This window comes from Sminthopsis crassicaudata, chromosome 2, assembly GCF_048593235.1.
Source record: "Sminthopsis crassicaudata isolate SCR6 chromosome 2, ASM4859323v1, whole genome shotgun sequence".
Taxonomy (NCBI): Eukaryota; Metazoa; Chordata; class Mammalia; order Dasyuromorphia; family Dasyuridae; genus Sminthopsis; species Sminthopsis crassicaudata.
In genome coordinates, this window is record NC_133618.1 from 683,013,698 (window position 1) to 683,039,724 (window position 26,027).

The following is a 26,027-nucleotide window of genomic DNA, read 5'->3' on the forward strand; positions in this document are numbered from 1 at the left end:
CTGTTGGAGAGAGGTCAGGGATAGCTTAATGGGATAGATGGGCCACAAAGGAGGGAAGAGATTAGAATTAAGAGGGTTTGGGGAAGGCTTCCTATACAAGGTGAGATTTTAGCTGAGACTTAAAGGAAGCCAAGATAACCTGCCAGCTAGGGGAGGCGGCGGGGAGAAAGAGGGGAAAAATTGGAAAAAAAGGTTATGCAAGGGTCAATGTTGGAAAAATTACCCATGCATATGCTTTAATTAAATAAATAAATAAAAAGGAAGCCAGGAGACACTTCATCCGCAACTCCCCCTTCCAAAGCAAGCCATGGGAGCTTGTCGCACGTTCTCGAATCGCGGGCCCTTAGCAAAAAGGAAACTTTCACCGGCAGCCTCGCCGTCGCATCCAGACTCCTCCCGTGAAGAGGTCTGGATGTTTGCCAGAGACCTTTTTCTGGGGCTTTGGGGTCCGTATGCAGTGCTTTAGTCACAGAGCATTTCCTCACATTTCTCTAAAATATCTGAAATGAAGAGGGAAGAGCGTTTCCGGCACGGGGGACAGCTAGAGAAAATGGCCAGACCCGAGAGCCGGGGGGGCTTGTTTGTGGAACAGCCAGAAAGCTGGGACCTGTGGATCAAACAGAACGTGTTGAGGAATAAAGAGCCTGGAAAGGTAGGAGAGGGCACAGGAAGGGTTTTGAGGGCCAGACACCATTTTGTACTTTGGCCCAGAAGGGACAGGGAATCCTTGGAGTCCACAGAGGCGGGTAAGAGCTCAGACCTTTACTTCTGGAAAGTCAGTCTGGGGACTGAGTGGAGAGTGGGCTGGAGGGGGACAATCTGAAGCAGTCTGAGCCCAGCCACTAGTGCGATAGTCCAGGAGGCGATGACGAGGTCCCCGGGGCGGGCTGTGCCCGCTGCTGGGTCCTTGGGACACCTGGGATCCACCGACCTCTTCTGCTTGTGGATTCCATCTTTAAAACCATGGGAGCTCCCTGACCCCATTGTGCAGACTGGTAGTGGGCAGAGCAGAGCCTCAGTGGGTCCGACGGGTGGCGCTCTTAAAGACAAGGGGGTCTCAGCTCCCTTAAGATTGCAGCCCCCGTGCTGTCAGCTGGACTCCCAAAGGCTGCAGGGACAGACTCATGGGGCCGTGCAGAGTCCTTTCAGCCAGAAAACTCCGACTATTGGGCATCCGGGCCTCTGGCACGCAGGAGGTTGTGGTAACGTTGGAGCCCTGGTCCTCAGGCCCTGGAAGCTGCTCGGCAGGGATCTTGCCCTCTCAGGCCCTGCCCGAGGAGGTCCTGCCTCCCCGCAGGGCTGACAGTGGGCTTCTGCAGCACGGTATCCTGGGACAGTGGTCCGGGCTCATTGCTAACCGGGCCTGGAAGAGCACGCGTGTTTGGGAGATGCCGGGGCCCGGTTTTTGCCTTTGAAGAAGGGCTGCACTGAACGAGTCCGTTTGCCTTTTCTGCAGGCCCACATCTACTCTCTGGGGGCGACCCTGAAAGCTGCCATTGAGTATGTGATAGAACCCGAGCTAGAGCCAAAGTTCTGTAAGGACCTGGAGACGCTCCTGGACCAGATGCAGGAGGAGAGTCCCGGCAGCAGGCCCGACATTGAGGTGAGCTGGGGCGGGCTGGGGGACGGGCTCCCTGGTGGTGGAGGAGGGCATACCTGCCAGCTCATCCCTGGGGCCGGCCAGCAAGCTTGTGCAAGTGCTTGCTTTGTGGCGAGCACTGGAAGAAGCCCCGGGTACCAAGCTAGTCAAAGGGGCGCATTCTCGCGGGGAGTCACCCAAAAGGGGAGCTGGATGGCCGAAGCGGTAGCTAGAGGAGGAAGGGAGAGACATACCTGCTGGGATGGGGAAGTTTGGATCGTGAGCCATAACAGAAGCCCCCAGTGGGAGAAGGGGACATCAGGGCAGAGGGGGAAGGCCTCCCGGGCGCAGCGTGAAGTCCAGGGTAGGACCAGTCTGCTCCTTTCCCCAAATAGGGGAGCAGTAGGCGCAGGAGCCCCAGTTTGGAGGGAGGTGGTCTGCGGCACGGTGGCAACAAATCTCACCGTGAAGGACGGCGGAACACTCCCAGCCACTAGCGGGGGTCGTAGCCACGTGGCCCGCCCTGATCTGGGTGCGTCTGATGGACGAGGTGTCCCAGGGACTGATTAGAGAGAGGTCCCTCACCCTGACCACCGCGCCTGGAGTGTCCGTTGGCCAAGGCTCGGGGCGGGCTTGTGTAGGGACTGGGCATGCTGGGAGCCGCGCCCCCGCCCCTTCAGCACCCGGTGTCCGTGTGAGCAGTGAGCGGCTGGTCCCCGTGAGACTTGTTCATCCTCACTGAAGGGCGCGCTCTCCTCACTCCCTGAGCCCCCTCAGGGCCTCCAGCGTGAGGAGGCTCCTTCCTGTGCTTCTGCTCTTCTCCCTTGGCAGGTGCTCCCAAAGGCCTCTCATGGTCAGCCCCATTGGTCTTAGAGTCTCCGTGCTCTGAGTGGGCCTCAGTTTATTTCACCGCTGCCCCGTTGGTGGACGCTTAGGTTGCTTCCAGGGTTTTGCAATTCCCCATAAAGCTGCTGTGAAACTCTGTGAGCAGGTAGCCCTTTTTCCTAACCCTTTCAGAGCATATTCCCAACAGTGGAATGACGGGGTCAAAGGATATGAGGGGTCTAAAACTCGCTGCGTCGGGCCGGGTTCCCAAATCGAGAAAACCGAAGACCACATTCTCCCGTCGGTGGAGGAGGGGCGGTTTTCCCCCAATTCTGCCCGAGCCGAGCCTCCTCGTGTCCAGGTGTCCGACAGCGCGGGGGAGATCGCGGCTCTGCCCGTTACCGAGGCCGAGCCGCCATAGCGAGCGATGGGGCAGTGCCCTCCTTTTGAGAGGCCGTTCATATCCTTTGAGCCCTTGCTCCATTGTGGGCTGGGAATGACCACTTTGGCATGCACTGGTGGGTCACGAGCGCTGGACCAGACGGTGCCCGGGGCCTTCGTGCCCAATGCTCGCGAGCCCTCTCCAGCCAGGGTGTCGTGCGCTCCTCCGCGGGAAGCCCGAGTCCCGGCGGCGACATTACGGCACGGGACGCACTGGCCGCCTCCTCCGCGCCCCCGCCAGTGGGGTTGGATGTCCTGGGAGCGCTCGTCACCGCATCTCCTCTAAGCATGTTTCCTGGGTTGCTCTCTGACTCTCAGACTTCATCTTGAACCTGATACGCTGCTGACAAGAGAAAGAGGCTTATGGGACATGGTCTCCCTCATGCTCTCCCCTTACCTGATGAAGCGGAGGCTCCCCCGCCAGGGTCCCAGTGGCCTCTGAGGATGGCAGCCCCTCCAGGGGTCCGTCCTCTCCTCCCCAAGCTGTCCTGGGGCCTTGGCTGGACAGCGGTCTGCATTAGCCCCGCCCCACCTCCTCGGGCTGCCCAAAGGGGCTAAAGGCCCTCTCTCGAGCCCGCCGAGCCGGGTCTGGCCGCTGAGACTTCCTCCCGGACTTGTTGGCATGCTGTGGGCGGGTTGCTGTGGTGAGGGAGGGGGTCCCTAGGAGAGACCCCCGGCATGGGTGGCCCGCCATTGCCGTGAACTTCCCGTTGTGCCGTGGCAGAGGCGCGCTGGGAGAGCTTGCTTTTGTCTCCGCCTTCCTTCTAGAGCATCATCGCCTTGTGCGAGGGGAAGGTGCAGGCGGCCTCCTCCTGCCAGATCTGCCGAGATCTGTCTGCCGTAGGGAGAAGAGTGCTCTCCATCGAATCCTTCGGGACTTTTCAAGGTAAAAAGTGCCCCAGGCGCCCGCCCCTGAGGAGCTAGGGAAGAGCATGCTGGGGAAAGTGAGGCAGGCCCGAGGGCACAGGCTGGCTGCTCTTCCCTGGAGAGGTGCCCCGCAGATTGGCCCTCCCCTTTCCGGCCCTTCCCTGCTCTGTCTCCCCCAGCCTAAAAAAGCTCACTTGAAGGGGCCTAAAAGGAGCGTGACCAGGGAAGTGTCCACCACTAGCCCCGTGGGCCTTTACGTGGTACTTATAAGTCCCTACGTGAGAGCCCCAGGGAAGGGAGATGTTTCCCTGGGGGAAGAGCAGGAGCCACGTTATCGTGCTCACAATCCCTCCCTGGGGAGAAGCTCCCGGAGCCTTTCAGGTAGATCTTGGGGGCCCCGGCATCCAGAGGGCACGGAAGGCTCAGGCAGGGCCCCCTGAGCTTCTCACCGGAGCCACTGCAGCTGCCACGGCCTTGCCTCCCTGGCTAGGGTGAGCCCCAGGGAGTCTGAGGGACGGGGAGAGCCCTTCGGCTGGAGGGCAGCCAGTGGTAAGCTTCCCTGCAGATGTTTGGAGCCTGTCAGAAGGAAGAGGGACTGTATGGGCCTGGAGCCCCACCCCTGCCCCCTGGGAGTGACCCCGGTCGCCCGCATCTCATCCGTGTTTGTCCCGCAGATGTGAATGAGAACCTGTGGAGGGGGAGGACGGGCCCCAGGACCCAGCCGGAGGAGAAGCAGTCCGAGAGGGGCGCCCCTGCTGGAGCAGCCCCGCAGGGTGGGGACGGCGGCTCCACGGCCCAGAGAAGCCTGCCTCCGAGGCCTCTGGCCGGTGAGAGGGACAACCAAGAGAGCTTCTCGAAGGAAAAGCTGGCCAGCTTCTTCCTGGACTCGGGCTATTCCCACAGTGACCCAGAGAGGGGGCTCCTGAAGAAAAGCCGCCTGAGAAAAATCCAGACGTTTCCACGCCTCCTCATGGAGGCCCCCGAGTCCAACAACTTCTGCGTGTCCTTGACCACCGGGGGGTCTCTGACCAGGAAGAATCAGCCCCCTGCCTCCGAATTCTTTCCTCCAGACTACAGGAAGATCTTCCCAGAGGGGAAAAATGGGCCTTTCCCCATCAAGGCCCAAGCCAAGCACCGACTTAGGTCCGAGCGCTTGGCTGACCCCCCCGGGGAGAGGTCCCGGTCTCCCCCCCAGGAGCGAGCCGCCAGCGCTCGAGGAGGTGGCGAGGGGTGCGATGGCGGCAGCGGGGGCCACGAGGAGAAGCGTCCTCGTCCTGGACCTGCAGAGGCAGCTCCTGATGGCACAGAGACACCTGCCAACCCCGAGGCTCCCGGAGGACTGAGCAGAAACGGGCCACGGGATCCGGACTTAAGGATGAATCCTGGGGCAGAAAGGGCCCCCCCGGAGAACACAGGCTCCCTGGAGAACGCGAGGATGGCGGGCAGTCAGGAAGAACACAGCCTGGGAGGCGGAGCGCTGGACAGCGCGGACAGCGAGCAGGTAGGACGCCTTACAGTTCCCATGTGGGTGCTGGAGGGGGGGGAGGGAGGCCCAGAACCCCAGATAGCTGCCTCCTCCATGTGTCTGGGTAGGAACCAGTCTGGGGGCTGCCTGGTTCAGGCCCTAGGGGCGTAGGAGAAATCTTTCCTCATCCGAAGGCAGTCCCAGGCTCTGACACCCACAGAAAGTGGGACCCAGCGGGCTTCCCCACAGGCTGAGTCTCTGGGCCCTGGAGGAGCCCTCCATCCAGTCCAGTGGGCTCCCAAGCGGCTCTAATTGGGCCCTTCCAGGGGACAGTCCTCAGGCCTGTGTCAGGCTCCTTGGGAAACAAAAGTTCTAAATCTTGCCGGGGAGTCCAGCAAGTTGAGGCCAGCTCCAAACCCCATCCCAGCTCTGAAGCCGTGGATTTATGGACCAGCGGGGGGCTGGATCTTCGGTCAGTGTAGTCCTTCCTCCCTTCGGACGCCATGCTGCTGACCTCTCGGAAAGCTACAGCCAAAGTCAAGCGTAAATCCCTATTTTTCCTCATTAGAGAGGTGTTGGCCAGGGAGGCAGGAAGGTGGCTCAGAGCCTCTCCTCAGCCCCACATTGACTTGGTGACCATTCTTATTGTTTTTATTTAGTCGTTTTTCTGCCATGACTCCAGTTGGAGGGGCTGGCCATTTCCTTCCCCGGTTCATTTTACAGATGAAGAAGCTAAGGCAAACAGGGGGCAGGGACTTGCCTAGGGTCACCTGGCTTATAAGCATCCGAGGTCAGATTTGAACTCCCAAAGAGGAGTTTTCCTGACTCCAGGCCCTGGTGCACTACAGGGGCCCTCTGGTAGCACCCGGCTTCCCAAGAAAAGACAGTCTAGAAAGCACAGAGCAGATGCTCCCTTGGACATGGACATTAATGACTTTGGGGAGAGCCCAATAATAAGGTTGGGAGTCAGACCATAGAGAGCCAAGAAGAGAATGAGAAGAAAGGAAGTTGTCTGTTGTCAATGGCCTTCTCAAAGAGGTTAGCCATGAAAGACAGGAAAGATAAAAGAATTCTGATTACACTGAATTTGCACCAAAAAATCCAATGCAGCTAAAATTAGAAGAGAAGCAGGGAATGTGGAAAAACCTAATGGTTTAACTCAGATCCCAGCTGGGTAAGAAATGGCTGCCCAAAGCAAATTGTTTTAACAATGATTGCTGTGTACATCGTGTCATCTGAGATACAGTACAAGGACCCTTTTCTTCACATTTTTTTTCATTGATTGACTTGATATTTTTGACCACTTATTTCCCCATATACATTTTGTTACTTTTCTAGCTCTATAAAATAATTCTTTAATAGTTTGATTGTTATGGTGCTGAATGAATAAACTAAGTACTGGTGTCATTTTTATTATATTGACTCAGCTATTAATGTGTAATTAATATTTCTCCCAATTATTTAAAAAGGAACAAAAAAGAGAGAAAAGAAAAGAAGGAAGGGAAGGAGGAAGGAATAAGGGAGGGAGGTGGTCAGGGATGAGAAAATGAAGAGAGAAGCTTCAAAGGTTCATCACTCTCTGGGGATGGATAGCATTTTTCATCATGAGTTACTGCATACCTTATTCTCCTGATTTCTACCCACTTCACTTCATATCCCCTTATGTATCTTCCAAAGTTTTTCCTAAAGTCATCCCCTTCATTATTTCTTACAGCACAGTGATATTCCATCACATTCATAAACCATAGCTTGTTCAGCCATCTCCTCAGTCTCTAATTCTTTGCCACAACAACAACAACAACAACAAAAGCTGCTACAAATATTTTTGTTTATATGAATCCTTTCCCTTTTTCTTTGATTTCTTTGAAAAATGAATCTAGTAGTGCTTTTGCTGGATGTTCATTGTATGTTTTATGGTCCTTTGGGCATAGTATTAAATTGTTCTCCAGAATAGTTGGACCAATTCACAGCTCCATTAACAATTCATTATTTTTTTTTGCTTGTTCAGTTGTTCTCAGTAATGTCTGACTCTTCCTGACCCACTTTGGGGTTTTCTTGGCAAAGATAATGGATTGGTTTGTTGTTTCCTTTTCCAGCTCATTTGGTAGACAAAGAAACTGAGGTAAAGAGGGATTCATGACTTGCCCGAGTCACACACTAACTGAGGCTAGATTTGAACTCAAATCCTCCTGACTTCTGGCCTGATATTGGATCCTCTATGGCATCTGGTTGCTCAAAATATAGTCCCTGCTCAAAATATAGTCACAGTCCAGTGGGGAAAATAACCTGCCAACAATTATTGAACAAAAAGCTCTATACAAGACAAAATGGGGTAATTTCAGAAAGAGAGAATTAATGACTTCATTTGTGGTTTTCTTGGCAAAGATGCTGGAATTTTCGCTCATTGGGGAAACTGAGGCAAATAAGGTTAAGTAACTTACTCAGGGTCACACAATTAGTAAGTATCTGAGGCCAGATTTGAACACAGGATAATTAGTCTTCTTGACTCCAGATCCAGTACTCTATTCACTCTGATTGATGTCCCTTAGCTGTCCCATACACTGAATTAATCTATTTATTTTTCCACACTCCTTTAGCATTTGTCATGTTCCTTTTTTGTCATCTTAGGCAAATGGGTAGGTGTGAGGTGGTACTTCATAGTTGTTTTAACTGGTATTATCAGGGATTTAAGGGGCAGCTAGATGGTGCAGTGGATAGCACACCAGCCCTGGAGTCAGCAAGACCTGAGATCAAATCTTTCCTCAGACACTTAACAGTTACTAGTTGTGTGACTTTGGGCAAGTCATTTAACTCCAATTGCCTCCAAAAAAAATTAAAAATAAAAATTATCAGTAATTTGGATCATATTTTCTTAAAACTAGTGGTAGCTTAGATTTCTTCCACTGAAAACTGCCTTTTCATAACCTTTGACTATCCAATTGGAGAATGAGTCTTATTTTCATAATCTGTTCCTTATATATTTTAAAAATAAGACCTCTATAAGTGAAACTCACTTGCAAAATAATTTCCATTTCCTGCTTTTCTTTTAATGTTATCTGCATTCGTTTTATTTGTTCAAAAAATTAATTTTATATTATCCATTTTACTTCCCATGAGCCACTCTATCTCTTGTTTGGTCATCATTTCTTCTCTTATCCATAAATCTGATAGGTTAATTTTTCAGCACTCCCCTAATTTGCTTAGATTGTCACCCTTTATGTCTAAATCATGTATTCATTTGGAGTTTGGGCATATAGTGTGAGATGTTCACCTATGCCTAGTGTCTGCCAAACTTTTGTGGTCAAATAATGAGTTCTTGTCTCAATAGCTGTGACCTTTGTGTTTATCGAACACTAGGTTATGTGTTCATTTATTTCTATATATTGTATGCCTAATCTATTCTATTGATCAGTCATTCTTTTTCTTATCTGGTATCAAGTTGTTTTAACGATTACCACTTTGTAGAATTGTGTGAGAGATCGCATACTTCCAGACTTCTTTCCTTGCATTTACACACACACTCTCTCTCTCTCTCTCTCTCTCTCTCTGACACCCCCACCCCCACCCCTTCACACACACACAGAGACTCTAATTCCCTTCATGTTCTTGATCTTTTTTTCCTCCAGATGAATTTGTGTTATTTTTTTCTAATAAGTAAATTAATTTAGACAGTATTGTCGTTATTATTATATTGGCTTGGCCTTACCTTGAACAGTTATTATTTCTCCATTATTTAGAGCCATCTATATCTGCATGAAGTGTTTTGTAATTTTTCTGCACTTATTGAAGTCATCCTATGCTTTTCTTCTTTTTGTTATTAATATGGTCTATTATGCTTATTATAGTTTTCCTAATACTGAATCAGTCCTGGATTCCTTGTAGAAATCCAACCTAGTCATAATATGTGATTTTTGTGATATAATGCTATTATGTCCTCGCTAGTATTTTATTTAGAATTTTTCATCAATATTCACTAAGGAAATCTGTTTATTCTTTTTTTTTTCTCTGTTTTGACTTTCCCTAGTTTAGGTATCAAGACCATATTTCTGTCATAAAGGGAATTTGGCAGGACTCCTTTATCAATTGTTTTCAAAGTTTATGTAGCATTGAAATTAATTGATCTGTTTGGTAGACTTTCATTGTAATTCCATCTGATCCTAAGTTTTTCCCAAACTTTGGAAGTCATTTGCACTGCACTCAATTTCTTTTTTAAAGATATGACTATTTAAATATTCCTTTCATGTTAATGTGAAAAATATATATTCTTGTAAATATTTATTCATTTCATTTAGAGTGTTAGGTTTATTGGTATCTATTTGGGTAAAAATAGCATCTAATTATCACCTTTATTCATGTTTGTGAACTCACAATTCACTTTTTTTTTCTTTTTTAAAAAATCAAGTTAACTTACCAATTTATTATGTTTCCCCCATAAAAAAACAGTTCCTAGTTTTATTTCTTGAATTTAAATTTTTTTCAATTTTGTTCATTTCTCCTTTGATTTTTTTTTCAGAATTTCTATTTTGATATTTGGTTTTTTTTTTAATTCACTATCTTTCTAATTTTTTTAGTTGTATGCTCCATTCATTAATCTGAACTTTCTCAATTTTGAAGGTTTAATATCCTTAACATATGGTTAGGTCTTTTGAAGATACCATGCATAGCTGAGAAATGTGTATATATTTCTTTCTATGCCTATTAATCATCTCTAAAGATCTATCATATCTAACTTTACTAAAAGTTTACTCATCTCTTTAACTTCTTTGTTATTTTATGGTTAGCTATATCTAGATTTTGGAGGGATAAATTCAAGCCCCATAGAAGAATACTTTTACTAAATTTCTTCCTCCTTTATTCCCCTTTACTTTTCCTTAAGTATTTAGTATTTACTTAAGTATTGAGTATTTACTTTTCCTTAAGAATTTAGATGCTAAGACAATTGGTGCTTATATGTTCAGCATCGATATAAGTTCATTGTCTCTGCTACCTTTTTTTAGCAAACTGTAATTTCCCTGTTCATCTCTTTTAGTTGTCTATTGTTTTTGCTTTGTCTAAAATCTTCATTGTTACTCTTGCCCTTTTAATTCAGCTGAAGCAGAATAAATTCTGTTCCAATCCCTTATTTTAACTGTGAGTAACTTTGTTTCAAGTTTGTGTCTTATAAACAAAATAAGATTCTGTTTTCTAACATTCTGCTATCCTCTTCCATTTTATGTTGAATTTATTCCATTCACATTCAAAATTATCATGTGTTTCTTTCCATCCTATTCTCTTATACTTTTCCTTCATTTCTCCCCATACCCTCTTCAAGAGATTCTTTTGTCTCTGTCTATTGTCTCCCTTAATTTACCCTCCTTTTTAATCCTCTTTCCACTCTTTCCCTTAACCCTATTTCTTTCCACTACCCTGGACATGTGTGTACCCTCCTTCAATCAGTTCATAGTAATATTAAATATTAAAATATTTCTGGCTTTCCCCCCCCACTCTGCTACTATCCTGTTCATTATATAAACTCTCCCTTGAGCACTCCACCTATGTGGTAGAATTTTCTCCATTCTTCCTCTCCCCTCATCATCTGCTGCATTTCACTTACTCACTCTTCTATTTTCTTCTGAGATGATCCCAACTGAATAGAAACATATTTAGTTCCTCTGTCTTAATAGATTCCCTTAGGAGCCCTAGCTGATGATAAAGTTCTGAGGAGTTCAATGTATCATCTCTCTGTATAAGAATGGGAACAATTTAATCTTGAGTTTTCCACTCAAGATTATCTTCTCATGTTGATTCTCTTGAGTCCTGTGTTTATATATCAGACTTTCTACTCAACTCTGGTCTCATCAGGAATGCTGGAGGGTCTTCTGTTTCATTAACAAGCCCTTTTTCCCCTGTAGGATTATGCTTAGTTTTGTTAGGCTAGGTTATTCTTGGTTATAATTCTAACTCCTTTGTCTCCTAAAAATAATCTTCTAAACTCTTAATTTATTTAGTGATGGTTGCTAAATTTTGTGTGATCCTGACTGCCTCAGTGGGACTTAGAGTGTTTGTGAGGGAATATTATTGTATAGGAATAAGAAATGACAAGATGATTTCAGAAAACCTAGAAAGATCTAAATGAACTGATGCAAAATGAAGTAAGCAGAACTAGAGCATGTTATCGGTAAGAGCCACCTTGGGGTACGACTCAGCGCTTCCCAGCAATACAGAGAGCAGAGACAGGCCCAAAGAGCTCTGATGAAATCCACGCTCTGCCCCAGAGAAAGCAGGGATACTGTAAGAATACAGGCGGAGGCACGCTACTTTCCACTTTTCTTTCTTTTTTTCTTTTATTCATTTTCTCATATAAAATGAATAATAGGGAAATGTTTTATATGCCCTGTACCTGTGAGAGGGAGAGGAGGGAGCGAAGGAGGGATAGAACACAGAACTCGAAACTTAAAAACCACAAATGTTTAACATAATGTTAGCATGTAATTGGTTGTAGGAGAATGTATGGACACACATTCACACTCACACACACACACAGACACTCACACACCCACACACACACACTCACTCTCTCACACACACACACTAGGCCCCTCCCACCCCAGGCCTGCTCCCGTCAGTCAGCTAGCCCGTCCTTCTGGCGCCCATTTCAAACAGACCCCTTCCTTTGAAGCAGTGAATCCTGGGGGCCTGGGGAGCAGAGCCAAATTCCTGTCCTGGCAGGGGCTCTCCAGGCTGCCTGCACCTTGGCCTTTCCTCAGAGCAAATGGGCCTGGGGAGGGGGCTGGGCCCCACCTTGCTGTCTAACAACTTTTACAAGAAATAGCCCTGCTCCCTCCCCAGCCTCCTGCCCCACTCAGACCTCTCCTTCAAAAGGAAAAAACCTTCGGCAAGCCTGGTGCTCAAGGCCAGGAAGGCCTTGAATCTGCTCCAGCTCTGCACCAGCCAAGTCTTGTAACATTTTGGGGCCATTTTCTGCGCCAGCCCCTCCACCATAAAGGAGTCTGGATGTTGGGGCGTCTTACAATCATGAGGCGCCATTGGGGGGTCTGGGAGAAGGCAGCTTTCTCTCCTCAGCTGGCCCCTACAAAGTCTGCAGCCAAAGCCCCAAGACCACTTTCCCTATGGTTTTTCACAGTCCCAAGCCCCCCAGAGACTCTGGGAGCAGCCGGGCCCAAGCAGTGACCTCTGGGAGCCCCGGGACAGATCCCTCAGTCTGTGCCCTCTCAGCCCCGCAGATCAGGAGGCCTCCAGGGTCTCAAGAGGGCCCCCAAAAGCCCTTCCCACAAGGGTTCTTGTGAGAAGCAGAGGGTGCCCCTGGTGGCTGATGAGCTTTCCGAGTCTGTGGAAAGTGAGTCACCATGACCAGGGCCATGCACACGGTCAGTCACCGACAGTCACTGGGACCCCACAGCCAAATGGTGTCACATGGTCACTCACACGCGCACACACACACACACACACACACACTCACACACACACACTCACACGCATCACACGCACTCACACACACACACATACACACACACATGCACTCACACACACATACACACATACACACACATGCACACACACACATGCATTCACACGCACTCACACGCACGCGCACACACACACACACACACACACACACTCACACGCATCACACGCACTCACACACACACACACATACACACACACATACACACATACACACACATGCATTCACACGCACTCACACGCACGCGCACACACACACACACACACACACACACACACACACACACAGCCCTAGCCAGAAGCATATTTACATGGCCATTTTTAAGCCTCCTGGCTGTAGCTGCAGGAGCCTCTTGTTGCCCCTTGGGTTCTGCCTGTGGGCCCGCTGGTACCTACGTTAACAGGTTGCCCTGCCCCCTCCTTGTCTTGTTGTCTCCCACCCCCCAGTGGGTCTCTCTGCAGGAGCTCCTGGCCAGGCTGGGAAGGCCCTTTGGGGAGTACGAGCTGTGGGCGCTGTGTCGAGAAGCTTTGTTCACTCTTCAGAGCTACATAGAATACCCAGGTAAGCTCCCGCATCTCCCGGGTCTGACTGGCAGGGAGCACCCACAGCAGGCCCCGCGACAGGGCTGACCCGGCAGCCTGCGCAGCCGAGGCTGACTAGGGCCGGTGGCCGGGCCCTCTCGCAAGCTCCAGAACCCAGAGTAATTCAGGATTTGGGCAGTGGAGGCCGCTCCCTAGAGCCTGGCACCCTGGGCGAGGAGAGCAAGGCAGAAAAGGGATGCCAGGAGGAGGGGGTGAAGATGAGCCAGCGTTTCAGTCCTCCAACATCTATTAAATGCCTGCTGTGTGCAAGACATGGGCAAGGCCCTGGGGATTCCAAGGTCAAAACAAAACTTTTTTGCCAGGTTCTCCAGTTCAGGGACCATGAGGAGAGTGTTTGGTTAGGCATAGAACAGGGGTCCCCAGTCAAAGACCCTCCATTAGCCCCTGCCAAGCTAACATTGAACAAGGTCCTCCCCCCTCCCCAAGGTGGCCCAGACAGCCTGGACCGATCGCTGCCCCCACAGCACTGCCCACAAAAGTGCCCTCTGCCTTTGCTTTTTCTAAGTCTTTCCATTTCATTTGATTTTGGGTTCCAAATACTTGCTCTCCCCCATCTGCTGAGAAAACAAGAGCTTGTCACACTTAGGAAATCATGCAAAATATATTTCCACATAAGTCATAATCTGAGGAGAGAGAGATGGGGGAGAAAGGGAGAGGGGAGGGAAAGGAGAGAGAGAGGGAGGGAGGGGGGAAGCAACAAAGGAAAGAAATGAGCAAAGGAAAGAGGAAAGGAAAGGAAGGAAAGGAAAGGGAAAGGGAAGAGAAAGGGAAGGGAAATGGAGGGAAAGGGAAAGGGAAAGGAGGAGGGAGAGGGAAAGGGAAGGGAAAGGAAAAATGAAAAAGAGGAGAAGAGTGGGAGGGAAAGGAGGAGAGAAGAGGAGAGAAGGGGAAGGAGAAAGGAAAGGAAAGGGGAGAGGAGAGGAGAGAAAAGGAGGAAGGAAGGAAGGAAGGAAGGAAGGAAGGAAGGAAGGAAGGAAGGAAGGAAGGAAGGAAGGAAGGAAGGAAGGAAGGAAGGAAGGAAGGAAGGAAGGAGGGAAGAAGGGAGGGAGGGAGGGAGGGAGGGAGGAAGGGGGGAGGGAGGGAGGGAGGGAGGGAGGGAGGGAGGGAGGAAGGAAAGAAGGAAGGAAGCTCAACCTGCCCCCTGCATCCATCATTCTGTGTCTCTGCTTTTCCGAAATTCTGCCCATCCTTGGTCCAACCTTGATCTTGAGGAGCAGATACAACATGAAACAGGCCCCGGCTGCCCTTGGGAGGCCCCTGAAAGAATGAGGCTCTTGAGCCAAAAGGCAGATATGGGGTTGAAGGTTGATCAAAAAGATCTGAGTTCAAGTTCAGCCTCACACTTAGGAGCCGGATGACCCTGGACAACCTCTGTCTGCCTCAGTTTACTCATCTGTAACATGAGGGACATAGTGGCACCTGCCTCCCCAGTAGCTGGAGGGGCGAATGAAGTGATACCTGTGAAGCTCTGCGCAGAGCACCTGGCACAGAGCGGGCCGTCCCAGTATTAGTTGTCATGAACATTGAGCTGTGGGCAGCGAGGGCCCCTAAGCCCTAAGCTGGGAGCCGTGCCTTCACTGTCTGTTTCCTCCCGAATTTGAACTCGCCCTTTCAGCAGCTGCCCCTTGAGGTGCCCGCCCCTCCCCCCGATCTGTCCTTCCTTCCGCAGCTTATCTGTGTCTGGACTCGGTGCTGGTGGATTCCGAAGGAAATGTTCTCTTCGGAGCTTCCAAAGACACAGGTGAGTCTGTCCCGCGCTGCCCCGGGCTCTGTGGGAGCCTTTGGGTGTTTGTGGGAGGGCCGGGTTGGGCATGGGCTCTGCAAGAGGGGGCTAGGGAGGCTGTGTGCCCACAGGTGGGGGCTCTGCATGGGGGGGAGGGGGGCTGGGGGGGCGCTGGGGGAGGGCAGTGTGCCCACTCTGCATGGGGGGGAGGGCAGTGTGCCCACAGGGGGGGCTCTGCATGGGGGGGAGGGCAGTGTGCCCACAGGGGGGGGCTCTGCATGGGGGGGAGGGGGGCAGGGGGGGGCACTGGGGGAGGGCAGTGTGCCCACAGGGGGGGCTCTGCATGGATTGTGCATTCACGTGTCCCGGCTTCCAGGGGCTGGCGCCAAGCGCTTTCTCTGAAGGAAACTTTAACCCTTTCCTTGTCTCCCCAGGCTCTTACAACCCGTTTTATGTGGCTCCTGAAGTGGAACGACAGAAGCCGGTCACAGAGAAGGTCAGTGGGCAGGTTCCTGCCAGGCCCCTTGCCATACTCCAGAGCGCTGGGGCACAGCCTGGCACCCAGCCTCAGGACACAGGCTCAGCCATGCCTCAGGACGGCCCAGGTCCTCCCGCAGCCCCTCTGAGACTGTCCCAGGCCTCCAGCAGAGCCTGGGGAAAACAGCCGAGCTGGGGGCCCAGGGCGGCTGGCAGGACCACGGACAGAGGCAGCGCTCCCCTGCAGGAAGAGAGCCCGCTGGTCCAGTGCCCTGTTCTCCCGGGCTGGCCCTGGTGCCGACGAGGTGGTCAGGGCAGGACACTGGCCCCAGCTCCGGGCAGACCCCGACACTCTCGGGGAGCTCCATCGCGGCCCTCGCTTGAGTGTTGTCTCTGTCTCACGGTGGACCCCGAGCCACTCCCTTAGCGGGCTTGGGATTTTCTCCCGGGTAGAAGAAGGCAGATTCAGGGGCTTCTGGGTCCCTTCCAGCTCCAAACACAGAAGCCTTTAGGTAGATGCTAGGAGGCTTAAGGAGAGGGTCCAGCCTGGGAGATCAGGGGAGGGTCCCGGGGAGGCGGTACCAGAACTGGACCTTGCAGGCTCCTGTAGGGAAGCAGGAGAGGCCGGCTGCCCCTCACTGAGCGTCCTTGTCTGCAATCGGGGCAGGGGCTTGTGAGGTTGCTTTGTGCCTCGGAGCGGATCAGGGAAGTCTCGGGGAGCTTCCGTGGCCCTCTGCCTCGCTTTAGACTCCTAGCGCCTGGCCCACAATAGGCCCCTTCTAAATGCGTGTCTTGCCTGGCTGACGGCTCCCCCACCTTTCCCGACAGGCCTCCGTTTACTGCGTGGCAGCCATCCTGTGGACCGCGGCCAAATTTAACTTGGCCCCTAACCAGAAGCTGGCCTTGCCTCGGAAGCTCAAGGGTCTCCTGCTGGACATGGCCCGGAGCAGCGCCGCGGAGAGACCGTCCGTGGCCCAGGCCATGAAGGTGATTGCTTCGCTGCCCCTTCTCCCCCCAGTCGGCTCTGGGCAGAGGAACACGAACCAGTCGGTCTCCAAGCCCTCCCCGGGCAGGGGTCGAGGCAGTTGGAGATGAGCCCAGACTGGCGCCAGAGGGGGAGGGCTCGGCCTGACAGACGCCGGCATCCGCGCCCGGGCCAGGCTGCTCCCTTCCAAGCCTGACGGCGACACATCTTCCACTATTGTCACAGGCCGAGCCCGTGTCCTTCCCCCCACTCTCCATCCTTTTCTCAGAACCCAACAGACCCATTTCCAGACCTGGTGCCCGTAAGACTGACCTCTGTGGTGATGGAATTCTCAGGAGATGCTCCTCAGCTCCCCCCCAGGGGAATGTAAACTGATTGAGCCCCCCCCCCCCCGCCCCCCCCGCCCATCCACTGCTCTCATCCTCTAGCCTTTCTTTCTCCAGCGCCTGGGTTGGAATGGCAGCCTCAGGGCCCACTTGGAAGTCGTCCAGTGCCTTCAAATCCACACAGGGTGGAGCTCTGGGCTGCCGGCCCACATCCTTGGCCTTCTGGAATACAATTCCAAGCTCCCCACTCCTTGCTGGCGGCGGCTGCCAAGTCTTGGGTGCTCCCGGTGGCTCCTTCGGTGGCCAGAGCTGGGTTCCGGGTGTCGCGTTCCCGGGGAGCTTCCGGGGGGGATTTCTTCCACGGAGGGACGACTTAATTCGGTTTCTCCCTTGTTCTCCGGTCCTATGGCCTGGGCGCTTTTCTTTTTGGTTGCAGTGTGCAGGGAGTCCGTGATCCCCAGCTCCTCTGTCTCTTTTCCTGCTCACTCATTTTTGCTGTGGGATAATTGACATTTTCTTCTATTTTGTCAGGCTTTTGACTTGTCGGAATATTTTGTGACGTTTCATGGACTCTTGGCTTCTGTCTGGCCACTTCTTGTGCCCCTTGTGCAGTTAATTCCCCTTCCCCCCTTCCTTGTGGAAATCTCCTTCCCACATTGTTGGCTCCTTTCAAACTCCTGCTTTGGCTCTTCGGGAGCTCTGGATTGTGGCCGGCCTCCGGCTCCCCGGGGTTGCCCCCCTTGGCCACGGCCTGTGGATTTAGGCTATTCTCTGGTGCCTGGAGCTTCCCGGCCACTGTCTTTGGGGGGGGGGGCATCCTTTGCACTGGCTCATCCTCCAGCCGCCCCCTGGCTTTGGGCCTCGGGTGTCTGCAGAGGGAGGAGCCGGGCTGATCTTCGGTCCCCACTTTCTCTTTCATAAATCTAGAAATTTCCCATAGTGTTTTATTTTTTCAATCACACGTGGTTTTCCCCATTCGTTTTTGTAAGCCTTCCTCCCTCCCTCTCTTAGCTCCCCACGACAGCAAGCTATCTGCTACAGGCTAAATAGCGCAGTTCTTTTTAGCAGATTTCCCACGCTGTCTCACTTCCTCTGAGCGCCAAGTCCCAGGCTCTCGGGGCCAGCTGAGGCAGGCGCCCTGAAAAGCGTCTGACTGCTGCCCCCGCTGAGGGAGCTCTGCCAGCTGCTGATCTGAGTTTGGGGCTGAGAACAGGCCTGGGGGCTTGCCCAGGGACCCAGTCACCATTACCCCCCTGGGGACCTCCAGATTCAGTGGCCAGCCTGCCAGCTGCCCTGGCTATTCCTCTGCAGCTTCAGCCTGGGCTGGCGGCCACAACCGAAGCCCTGCTCCTGGGGTCCTTGCTCGGTGCCCAGTGAGGGCCCAGGACCACTCGCTCAGTGCCCGGTGGGGGCCCAGAACCCACTCACTCAGGGCCCGGTGAGGGCCCAGGACCACTCACTCAGTGCCCAGTGAGGGCCCAGGACCACTCGCTCAGTGCCCGGTGGGGGCCCAGAACCCACTCACTCAGGGCCCGGTGAGGGCCCAGGACCACTCACTCAGTGCCCAGTGGGGGCCCAGAACCCACTCGCTCAGTGCCCGGTGGGGGCCCAGAACCCACTCGCTCAGTGCCCGGTGAGGGCCCAGGACCACTCGCTCAGTGCCCGGTGGGGGCCCAGAACCCACTCCTGGGGTCCTTGCTCAGTGCCCAGTGAGGGCCCAGAACCCACTCGCTCAGTGCCCGGTGGGGGCCCAGAACCCACTCCTGGGGTCCTTGCTCGGTGCCCAGTGAGGGCCCAGGACCACTCACTCAGTGCCCAGTGGGGGCCCAGAACCCACTCACTCAGGGCCCAGTGGGGGCCCAGAACCCACTCACTCAGTGCCCAGTGGGGGCCCAGAACCCACTCACTCAGGGCCCGGTGGGGGCCCAGAACCCACTCGCTCAGTGCCCGGTGAGGGCCCAGGACCACTCACTCAGTGCCCAGTGGGGGCCCAGAACCCACTCGCTCAGTGCCCGGTGGGGGCCCAGAACCCACTCGCTCAGTGCCCGGTGAGGGCCCAGGACCACTCGCTCAGTGCCCAGTGGGGGCCCAGAACCCACTCCTGGGGTCCTTGCTCGGTGCCCAGTGAGGGCCCAGAACCCACTCGCTCAGTGCCCGGTGGGGGCCCAGAACCCACTCCTGGGGTCCTTGCTCGGTGCCCAGTGAGGGCCCAGGACCACTCACTCAGTGCCCAGTGGGGGCCCAGAACCCACTCACTCAGGGCCCAGTGGGGGCCCAGAACCCACTCACTCAGTGCCCAGTGGGGGCCCAGAACCCACTCACTCAGGGCCCGGTGGGTGCCCAGAACCCACTCGCTCAGGGCCCAGTGAGGGCCCAGGACCCACTCCTGGGATCCTTGTTTGGTGCCCAATGAGGGCCCAGGACCACTCGCTCAGTGCCCGGCGGGGGCCCAGAACCCACTCGCTCAGTGCCCGGTGAGGGCCCAGGACCACTCGCTCAGTGCCCGGTGGGGGCCCAGAACCCACTCACTCAGTGCCCGGCGGGGGCCCAGGACTCCAGCTGCCACTCCCCTCCCCGTTCTCCCAGTTGGCACCCAAGCCCGCGCCCCCACCCCCTGGTCCGGCCCCTGCACTCAGCCGCAGGCCTCCTTCGGCCCAGACGCTTCTCTCCTCTCACTCCTGGCCGGCCCGTGCTCAGTGCCCACAGGCTCCTCGGCGTCTCCCTGACCCCGGTTGGGACCATGACACCGGGTGGCTCTTTCTTGACCCTGGATTTCCCGCGGTTTCACTTGCGGTCTCTAGGGCTTTGTGGGGAGGGCCCGGAGAGCCGGGCTGTCCCGGCCGGAGCAGGGGGAGGCGGTGCTGGCTTTGGGGAGGGTGGCGGGACCAAGGCCCTCCCTCTGGCTGTGCGGTCAGAGAAGAGCTCTCATGTTCCCAAGTGCGACGCCCTCTGGGGCTGGGACGCTGCCCTGGGGTGCGGGCGCCTGGTCCTGACGCCCGTGCACCGCTCTGCTCTGCCTTGCCCAGGTGTGCAGCAGCTACCTGCACCAGCGAGGGATGGACAGCAAGAAGATCCTGGCCCACCTGAGCATGTGTCCCCTGCAGGTAAGGCCCCATGCTCTCCGTGTCTCAGGGGTTCCGCCCGGGCAGTGACCCTTGCTGGATGAGCCCCTTCCAGCCCCTGAGCCACGGGCAGACGGCCTGGCCTGGCAGAACTTGACCTCCGGCCCCTTGCTCATGGCCAAGTTTGTGGGTTCTAGGTCTACACCAGGTGAGAACCTGCCGCCCCCCAGGAGCCCCTTAGCTTTTGGTGTTAGTGAGCAGGACCTGGGGCTGTTCTGCTCCTTCTCTGTAAGTTAACCAGTTTGGGGGCCCATCGAGCCCCACAGGGCCAGGGGGAGCCTCAGTCATCCGGAGCAGCCGTGTGGCCTTCGGGGCATGAGGGGCAGCCCAGGGCTCCTGCTGCACAACGCGGGGTGGGGCGGGGGGGGCTTGAGAGAGCTTGGACCAGGACTGGGGGGCCGCAGGCTCAGTTTACTCATCTGGAAAGTGGGAGAAATGATGCTGGTAGTGTTCTCACGTAGCTAGTGTGGAAACCAGGCGAGCCGGGGCCCGTGAGGGGCTTCGGCCTGCCGTCTCCGAGAAGGTTGGTCCTCGCCCTTGCTGGGATGAGACAGAAGGCCGCAGGCGGCCCCTCCCATTCCTCCTCCCGCTCTCAGGTTTACCAGGAAGAAGAATCCATCGGCTTGCAGAAAGCCCTGAGCGGCGTGGCCCTCGGGGCTAAAGGTGGCGCAGAGGGCACGGAAGAGGTCGGGCCAGGTGGGCACCCCCTTCCTCGGACAGCAGGGCATGGAACCCCCCACCTCTGGGCACTGGGGGCACCCTCCCCCTCAGCTAAGAGGCACCCTCATCCTCGGACAGCGGGGCGGGACCCCCCACCTCTGGGCCCCGGGTCCTTCTCTGACCTTGGGTCTTGTTTTGTCACAGGGTTTGTCCCCCTGATTGGGGATAGCAAGCTGGTGGCTGTGAAGGGCCCGCTGCCTTGCCCGCTGTCTACGGGCAGAGAAGGGCCGGCCTTGCCCCCTGCATTTAGCTCTTTGGCCACTCACTTTAAACCCATCATTTTGGCACAAGAGGCAGAAGTGACCGAGTGAGTGCCCGGGGCGGGGCGTGGCCGGGGGGCAGCAGGGGCAGGGAGGCGCCAGGCGAGCTTTACCAGCTGGGTTTTCTCGGCTCCGTCTCAGGGAAGGCCGGGCACCCCCCTCTGATCGGGGCGATCGGCTCCAGGGCCCGGGTCTCGCTGCAGAAAGCACCAAAAGCAAAGTGGCTGAGGAGCAGACGGCCACTCCAGGAGCGCCCGCGCCAGCCCCGGGCAGCCCGGCCCAGCTCCGGCCCCCAGCCCCAGGGGGCCGGCAGGAGAGTGAGCCGTCCACCCCACGGGACCCTTCTGAGGCCTCCAGGCCCTCTGCCTCTCCCCCAAAGCACAGCCTCCTTCCTCCACCGGCTCCAGAGGCCAGAGCAGAACTGCCGGTGGAGCCCGGAGGCCCGGGCCTTCCTGGTGGCAGAGACCTCGAGGACCATGTCACCTGTGGCCCTCCTTGCAGCCGGGGCCCCGCGGTCAAGGAATCCGGCCCCCCGGGGGCACCGGGCCCGGAGCCCAAGACGCCGGGCAGCCGCAGGCAGGCACCAGGTCAGCTCCTGCAGGGGAGCGTCCTCGGAAGTCGAGGGGGGGAGAAAGAGCCCAGCAGCTCGGGCCCCGCCTTGGACTCAGCAAAGCCCCCCACGGACCCGGCAAAGGCCCCCCCAGAGTCGGCAAAGCCCCCCGTGGACCCGGCAAAGCCGGCGGATCGGAGGCCTCCGGCTCACTCGGAAGCCTCCGGACAGAGGAGGACCATCGGGCCGTCCTTGCAGCGCGTCATGAGCCTCATCCAAGAAGAGTTCGCCTTCGACGGCTACCTGGAGAACGGGCTGGAAGCCCTGATCATGGGTATGGCCCACCTTGGGGGTCCTGGGCTGGGCGGGCACTCGGGCCGAGGGGGCGGTGCAGGCGGGGAGAGCTGGGACCTCTGGGGCCTCCGAGTCCTCCCCCGCGGTCGGGGGGCCCAGGCCCGAGCAATCTCTTCTCAGGCAGCCAGCAGACCCCCCGAACCTCCTGCGGTGCTGGGGGAGGGGGCACACGGGGCGCCCGGCCCCCCGGGGCGCCTTCCCCCAGAAACTGGCAGAGGTTGGTGAGCAGGGCCTTTCGTTTGGCTCCCCCGAAGGAGAGTACATCTACGCCCTGAAAGACCTCACCTACGCCACTTTCTGCGGCGCCATATCCGAGAAGTTCTGCGACCTCTACTGGGACGAGAAGCTGCTGCAGAATCTCTTCAAGGTCGTCAATGGGAAGGTGTCCCCGGCGGGGGGGTGAGTGGAGCCCCCGAGCGCTCTGCCAGTCTCGTGCCCCACGCGGCCCCCGGCCTCCCGGCCTTCACTCGGGGCTGCAGCTCTCAGACCCCCCTCCCCCGCGCGGCCTCCCGGCCTCCCGGCCTTCACTGGGGGCTGCAGCTCTCAGCCCACTTGCCCCACTGTGCTTGGCCACCGTGGTGACTGGCAGGCAAGAAGCCCAGTATGACCTTCCCTGGGCCCTGTGGTCAAAGTCCTCATTTTTACAGCCGGAAAGTCCTGTTCTCCCTGGGATTTGTTTCTCTGCGGGAAAGCGCATCGGGCGGGGAGGGCCGATCCCCCCTTGCCCAGGACCCCTGTTCCAGTCTGCTTCCCGACTGGCTCTTCCCCCACCTTGCCCCTTCCTCTCCAGACCAGGTTTTCCCTTTCCCCCCATTTCTGCGGCTTCCTCTCTGACGTATTTCCGTCATGGTGACGGTGACAGTGATGGGGAGGGACATGGTGACGGTGACAGTGATGGGCATGGACATGGTGACGGTGACAGTGATGGGCATGGACATGGTGACGGTGACAGTGATGGGGAGGGACATGGTGATGGTGACAGTGATGGGCATGGACATGGTGACGGTGACAGTGATGGGCATGGACATGGTGACGGTGACAGTGATGGGCATGGACATGGTGACGGTGACAGTGATGGGCATGGACATGGTGACGGTGACAGTGATGGGGAGGGACATGGTGATGGTGACAGTGATGGGCATGGACATGGTGACGGTGACAGTGATGGGCATGGACATGGTGACGGTGACAGTGATGGAGAGGGTCATGGTGACGGTGACAGTGATGGGGAGGGTCATGGTGACGGTGACAGTGATGAGGAGGGTCATGGTGACGGTGACAGTGATGGGGAGGGACATGGTGACGGTGACAGTGATGGGGAGGGACATGGTGATGGTGACAGTGATGGGCATGGACATGGTGACGGTGACAGTGATGGGCATGGACATGGTGACGGTGACAGTGATGGGGAGGGACATGGTGATGGTGACAGTGATGGGCATGGACATGGTGACGGTGACAGTGATGGGCATGGACATGGTGACGGTGACAGTGATGGGGAGGGACATGGTGACGGTGACAGTGATGGGGAGGGTCATGGTGACGGTGACAGTGATGGGCATGGACATGGTGACGGTGACAGTGATGGGCATGGACATGGTGACGGTGACAGTGATGGGGAGGGACATGGTGACGGTGACAGTGATGGGCATGGACATGGTGACGGTGACAGTGATGGGGAGGGACATGGTGACGGTGACAGTGATGGGCATGGACATGGTGACGGTGACAGTGATGGGGAGGGACATGGTGACGGTGACAGTGATGGGCATGGACATGGTGACGGTGACAGTGATGGGGAGGGACATGGTGACGGTGACAGTGATGGGCATGGACATGGTGACGGTGACAGTGATGGGCATGGACATGGTGACGGTGACAGTGATGGGGAGGGTCATGGTGACGGTGACAGTGATGGGCATGGACATGGTGACGGTGACAGTGATGGGCATGGACATGGTGACGGTGACAGTGATGGGGAGGGTCATGGTGACGGTGACAGTGATGGGCATGGACATGGTGACGGTGACAGTGATGGGCATGGACATGGTGACGGTGACAGTGATGGGGAGGGTCATGGTGACGGTGACAGTGATGGGGAGGGACATGGTGATGGTGACAGTGATGGGCATGGACATGGTGACGGTGACAGTGATGGGCATGGACATGGTGACGGTGACAGTGATGGGCATGGACATGGTGACGGTGACAGTGATGGGGAGGGTCATGGTGACGGTGACAGTGATGGGCATGGACATGGTGACGGTGACAGTGATGGGCATGGACATGGTGACGGTGACAGTGATGGGGAGGGACATGGTGACGGTGACAGTGATGAGGAGGGACATGGTGACGGTGACAGTGATGGGGAGGGTCATGGTGACGGTGACAGTGATGGGGAGGGTCATGGTGACGGTGACAGTGATGGGGAGGGACATGGTGACGGTGACAGTGATGGGCATGGACATGGTGACGGTGACAGTGATGGGGAGGGTCATGGTGACGGTGACAGTGATGAGGAGGGACATGGTGACGGTGACAGTGATGGACATGGTGACGGTGACAGTGATGGGGAGGGTCATGGTGACGGTGACAGTGATGGGGAGGGTCATGGTGACGGTGACAGTGATGGGGAGGGACATGGTGACGGTGACAGTGATGGGCATGGACATGGTGACGGTGACAATGATGGGGAGGGACATGGTGACGGTGACAGTGATGGGCATGGACATGGTGACGGTGACAGTGATGGGGAGGGTCATGGTGACGGTGACAGTGATGGGGAGGGACATGGTGACGGTGACAGTGATGGGCATGGACATGGTGACGGTGACAGTGATGGGGAGGGACATGGTGACGGTGACAGTGATGGGCATGGACATGGTGACGGTGACAGTGATGGGGAGGGTCATGGTGACGGTGACAGTGATGGGGAGGGACATGGTGACGGTGACAGTGATGGGGAGGGTCATGGTGACGGTGACAGTGATGGGGAGGGTCATGGTGACGGTGACAGTGATGGGGAGGGACATGGTGACGGTGACAGTGATGGGCATGGACATGGTGACGGTGACAGTGATGGGGAGGGACATGGTGACGGTGACAGTGATGGGCAGGGTCATGGTGACGGTGACAGTGATGGGGAGGGTCATGGTGACGGTGACAGTGATGGGGAGGGACATGGTGACGGTGACAGTGATGGGCATGGACATGGTGACGGTGACAATGATGGGGAGGGACATGGTGACGGTGACAGTGATGGGCATGGACATGGTGACGGTGACAGTGATGGGGAGGGTCATGGTGACGGTGACAGTGATGGGGAGGGACATGGTGACGGTGACAGTGATGGGCATGGACATGGTGACGGTGACAATGATGGGGAGGGACATGGTGACGGTGACAGTGATGGGCATGGACATGGTGACGGTGACAGTGATGGAGAGGGACATGGTGATGGTGACAGTGATGGGGAGGGACATGGTGACGGTGACAGTGATGGGCATGGACATGGTGACGGTGACAGTGATGGGGAGGGACATGGTGACGGTGACAGTGATGGGGAGGGACATGGTGACGGTGACAGTGATGGGCATGGACATGGTGACGGTGACAATGATGGGCATGGACATGGTGACGGTGACAATGATGGGGAGGGACATGGTGACGGTGACAGTGATGGGGAGGGTCATGGTGACAGTGACAGTGATGGGCAGGGACATGGTGACGGTGACAGTGATGGGGAGGGTCATGGTGACGGTGACAGTGATGGGCATGGACATGATGACGGTGACAGTGATGGGGAGGGACATGGTGACGGTGACAGTGATGGGCATGGACATGGTGACGGTGACAGTGATGGGGAGGGTCATGGTGACGGTGACAGTGATGGGCATGGACATGGTGACGGTGACAGTGATGGGGAGGGTCATGGTGACAGTGACAGTGATGGGCAGGGACATGGTGACGGTGACAGTGATGGGGAGGGTCATGGTGACGGTGACAGTGATGGGGAGGGACATGGTGACGGTGACAGTGATGGGGAGGGACATGGTGACGGTGACAGTGATGGGCATGGACATGGTGACGGTGACAGTGATGGGGAGGGACATGGTGACGGTGACAGTGATGGGGAGGGACATGGTGACGGTGACAGTGATGGGCATGGACATGGTGACGGTGACAGTGATGGGGAGGGACATGGTGACGGTGACAGTGATGGGCATGGACATGGTGACGGCGACAGTGATGGGGAGGGTCATGGTG

General features: G+C 55.5%; 1 protein-coding gene across 1 annotated transcript in view; it reads left to right on the forward strand.

Moving 5' to 3' along the window:
* The window catches only part of KNDC1 (kinase non-catalytic C-lobe domain containing 1), a 70,271-nt gene that overhangs the window by 20,562 nt on the left and 23,682 nt on the right, over positions 1 to 26,027 (forward strand). The window contains 12 exon segments of the mRNA XM_074297218.1: positions 1,457 to 1,603; positions 3,614 to 3,731; positions 4,387 to 5,213; positions 13,089 to 13,203; positions 14,914 to 14,985; positions 15,402 to 15,463; positions 16,273 to 16,431; positions 19,782 to 19,859; positions 20,474 to 20,573; positions 20,742 to 20,904; positions 20,999 to 21,741; positions 22,016 to 22,160. Coding sequence (XP_074153319.1) covers positions 1,457 to 1,603; positions 3,614 to 3,731; positions 4,387 to 5,213; positions 13,089 to 13,203; positions 14,914 to 14,985; positions 15,402 to 15,463; positions 16,273 to 16,431; positions 19,782 to 19,859; positions 20,474 to 20,573; positions 20,742 to 20,904; positions 20,999 to 21,741; positions 22,016 to 22,160 — 2,729 coding nt within the window.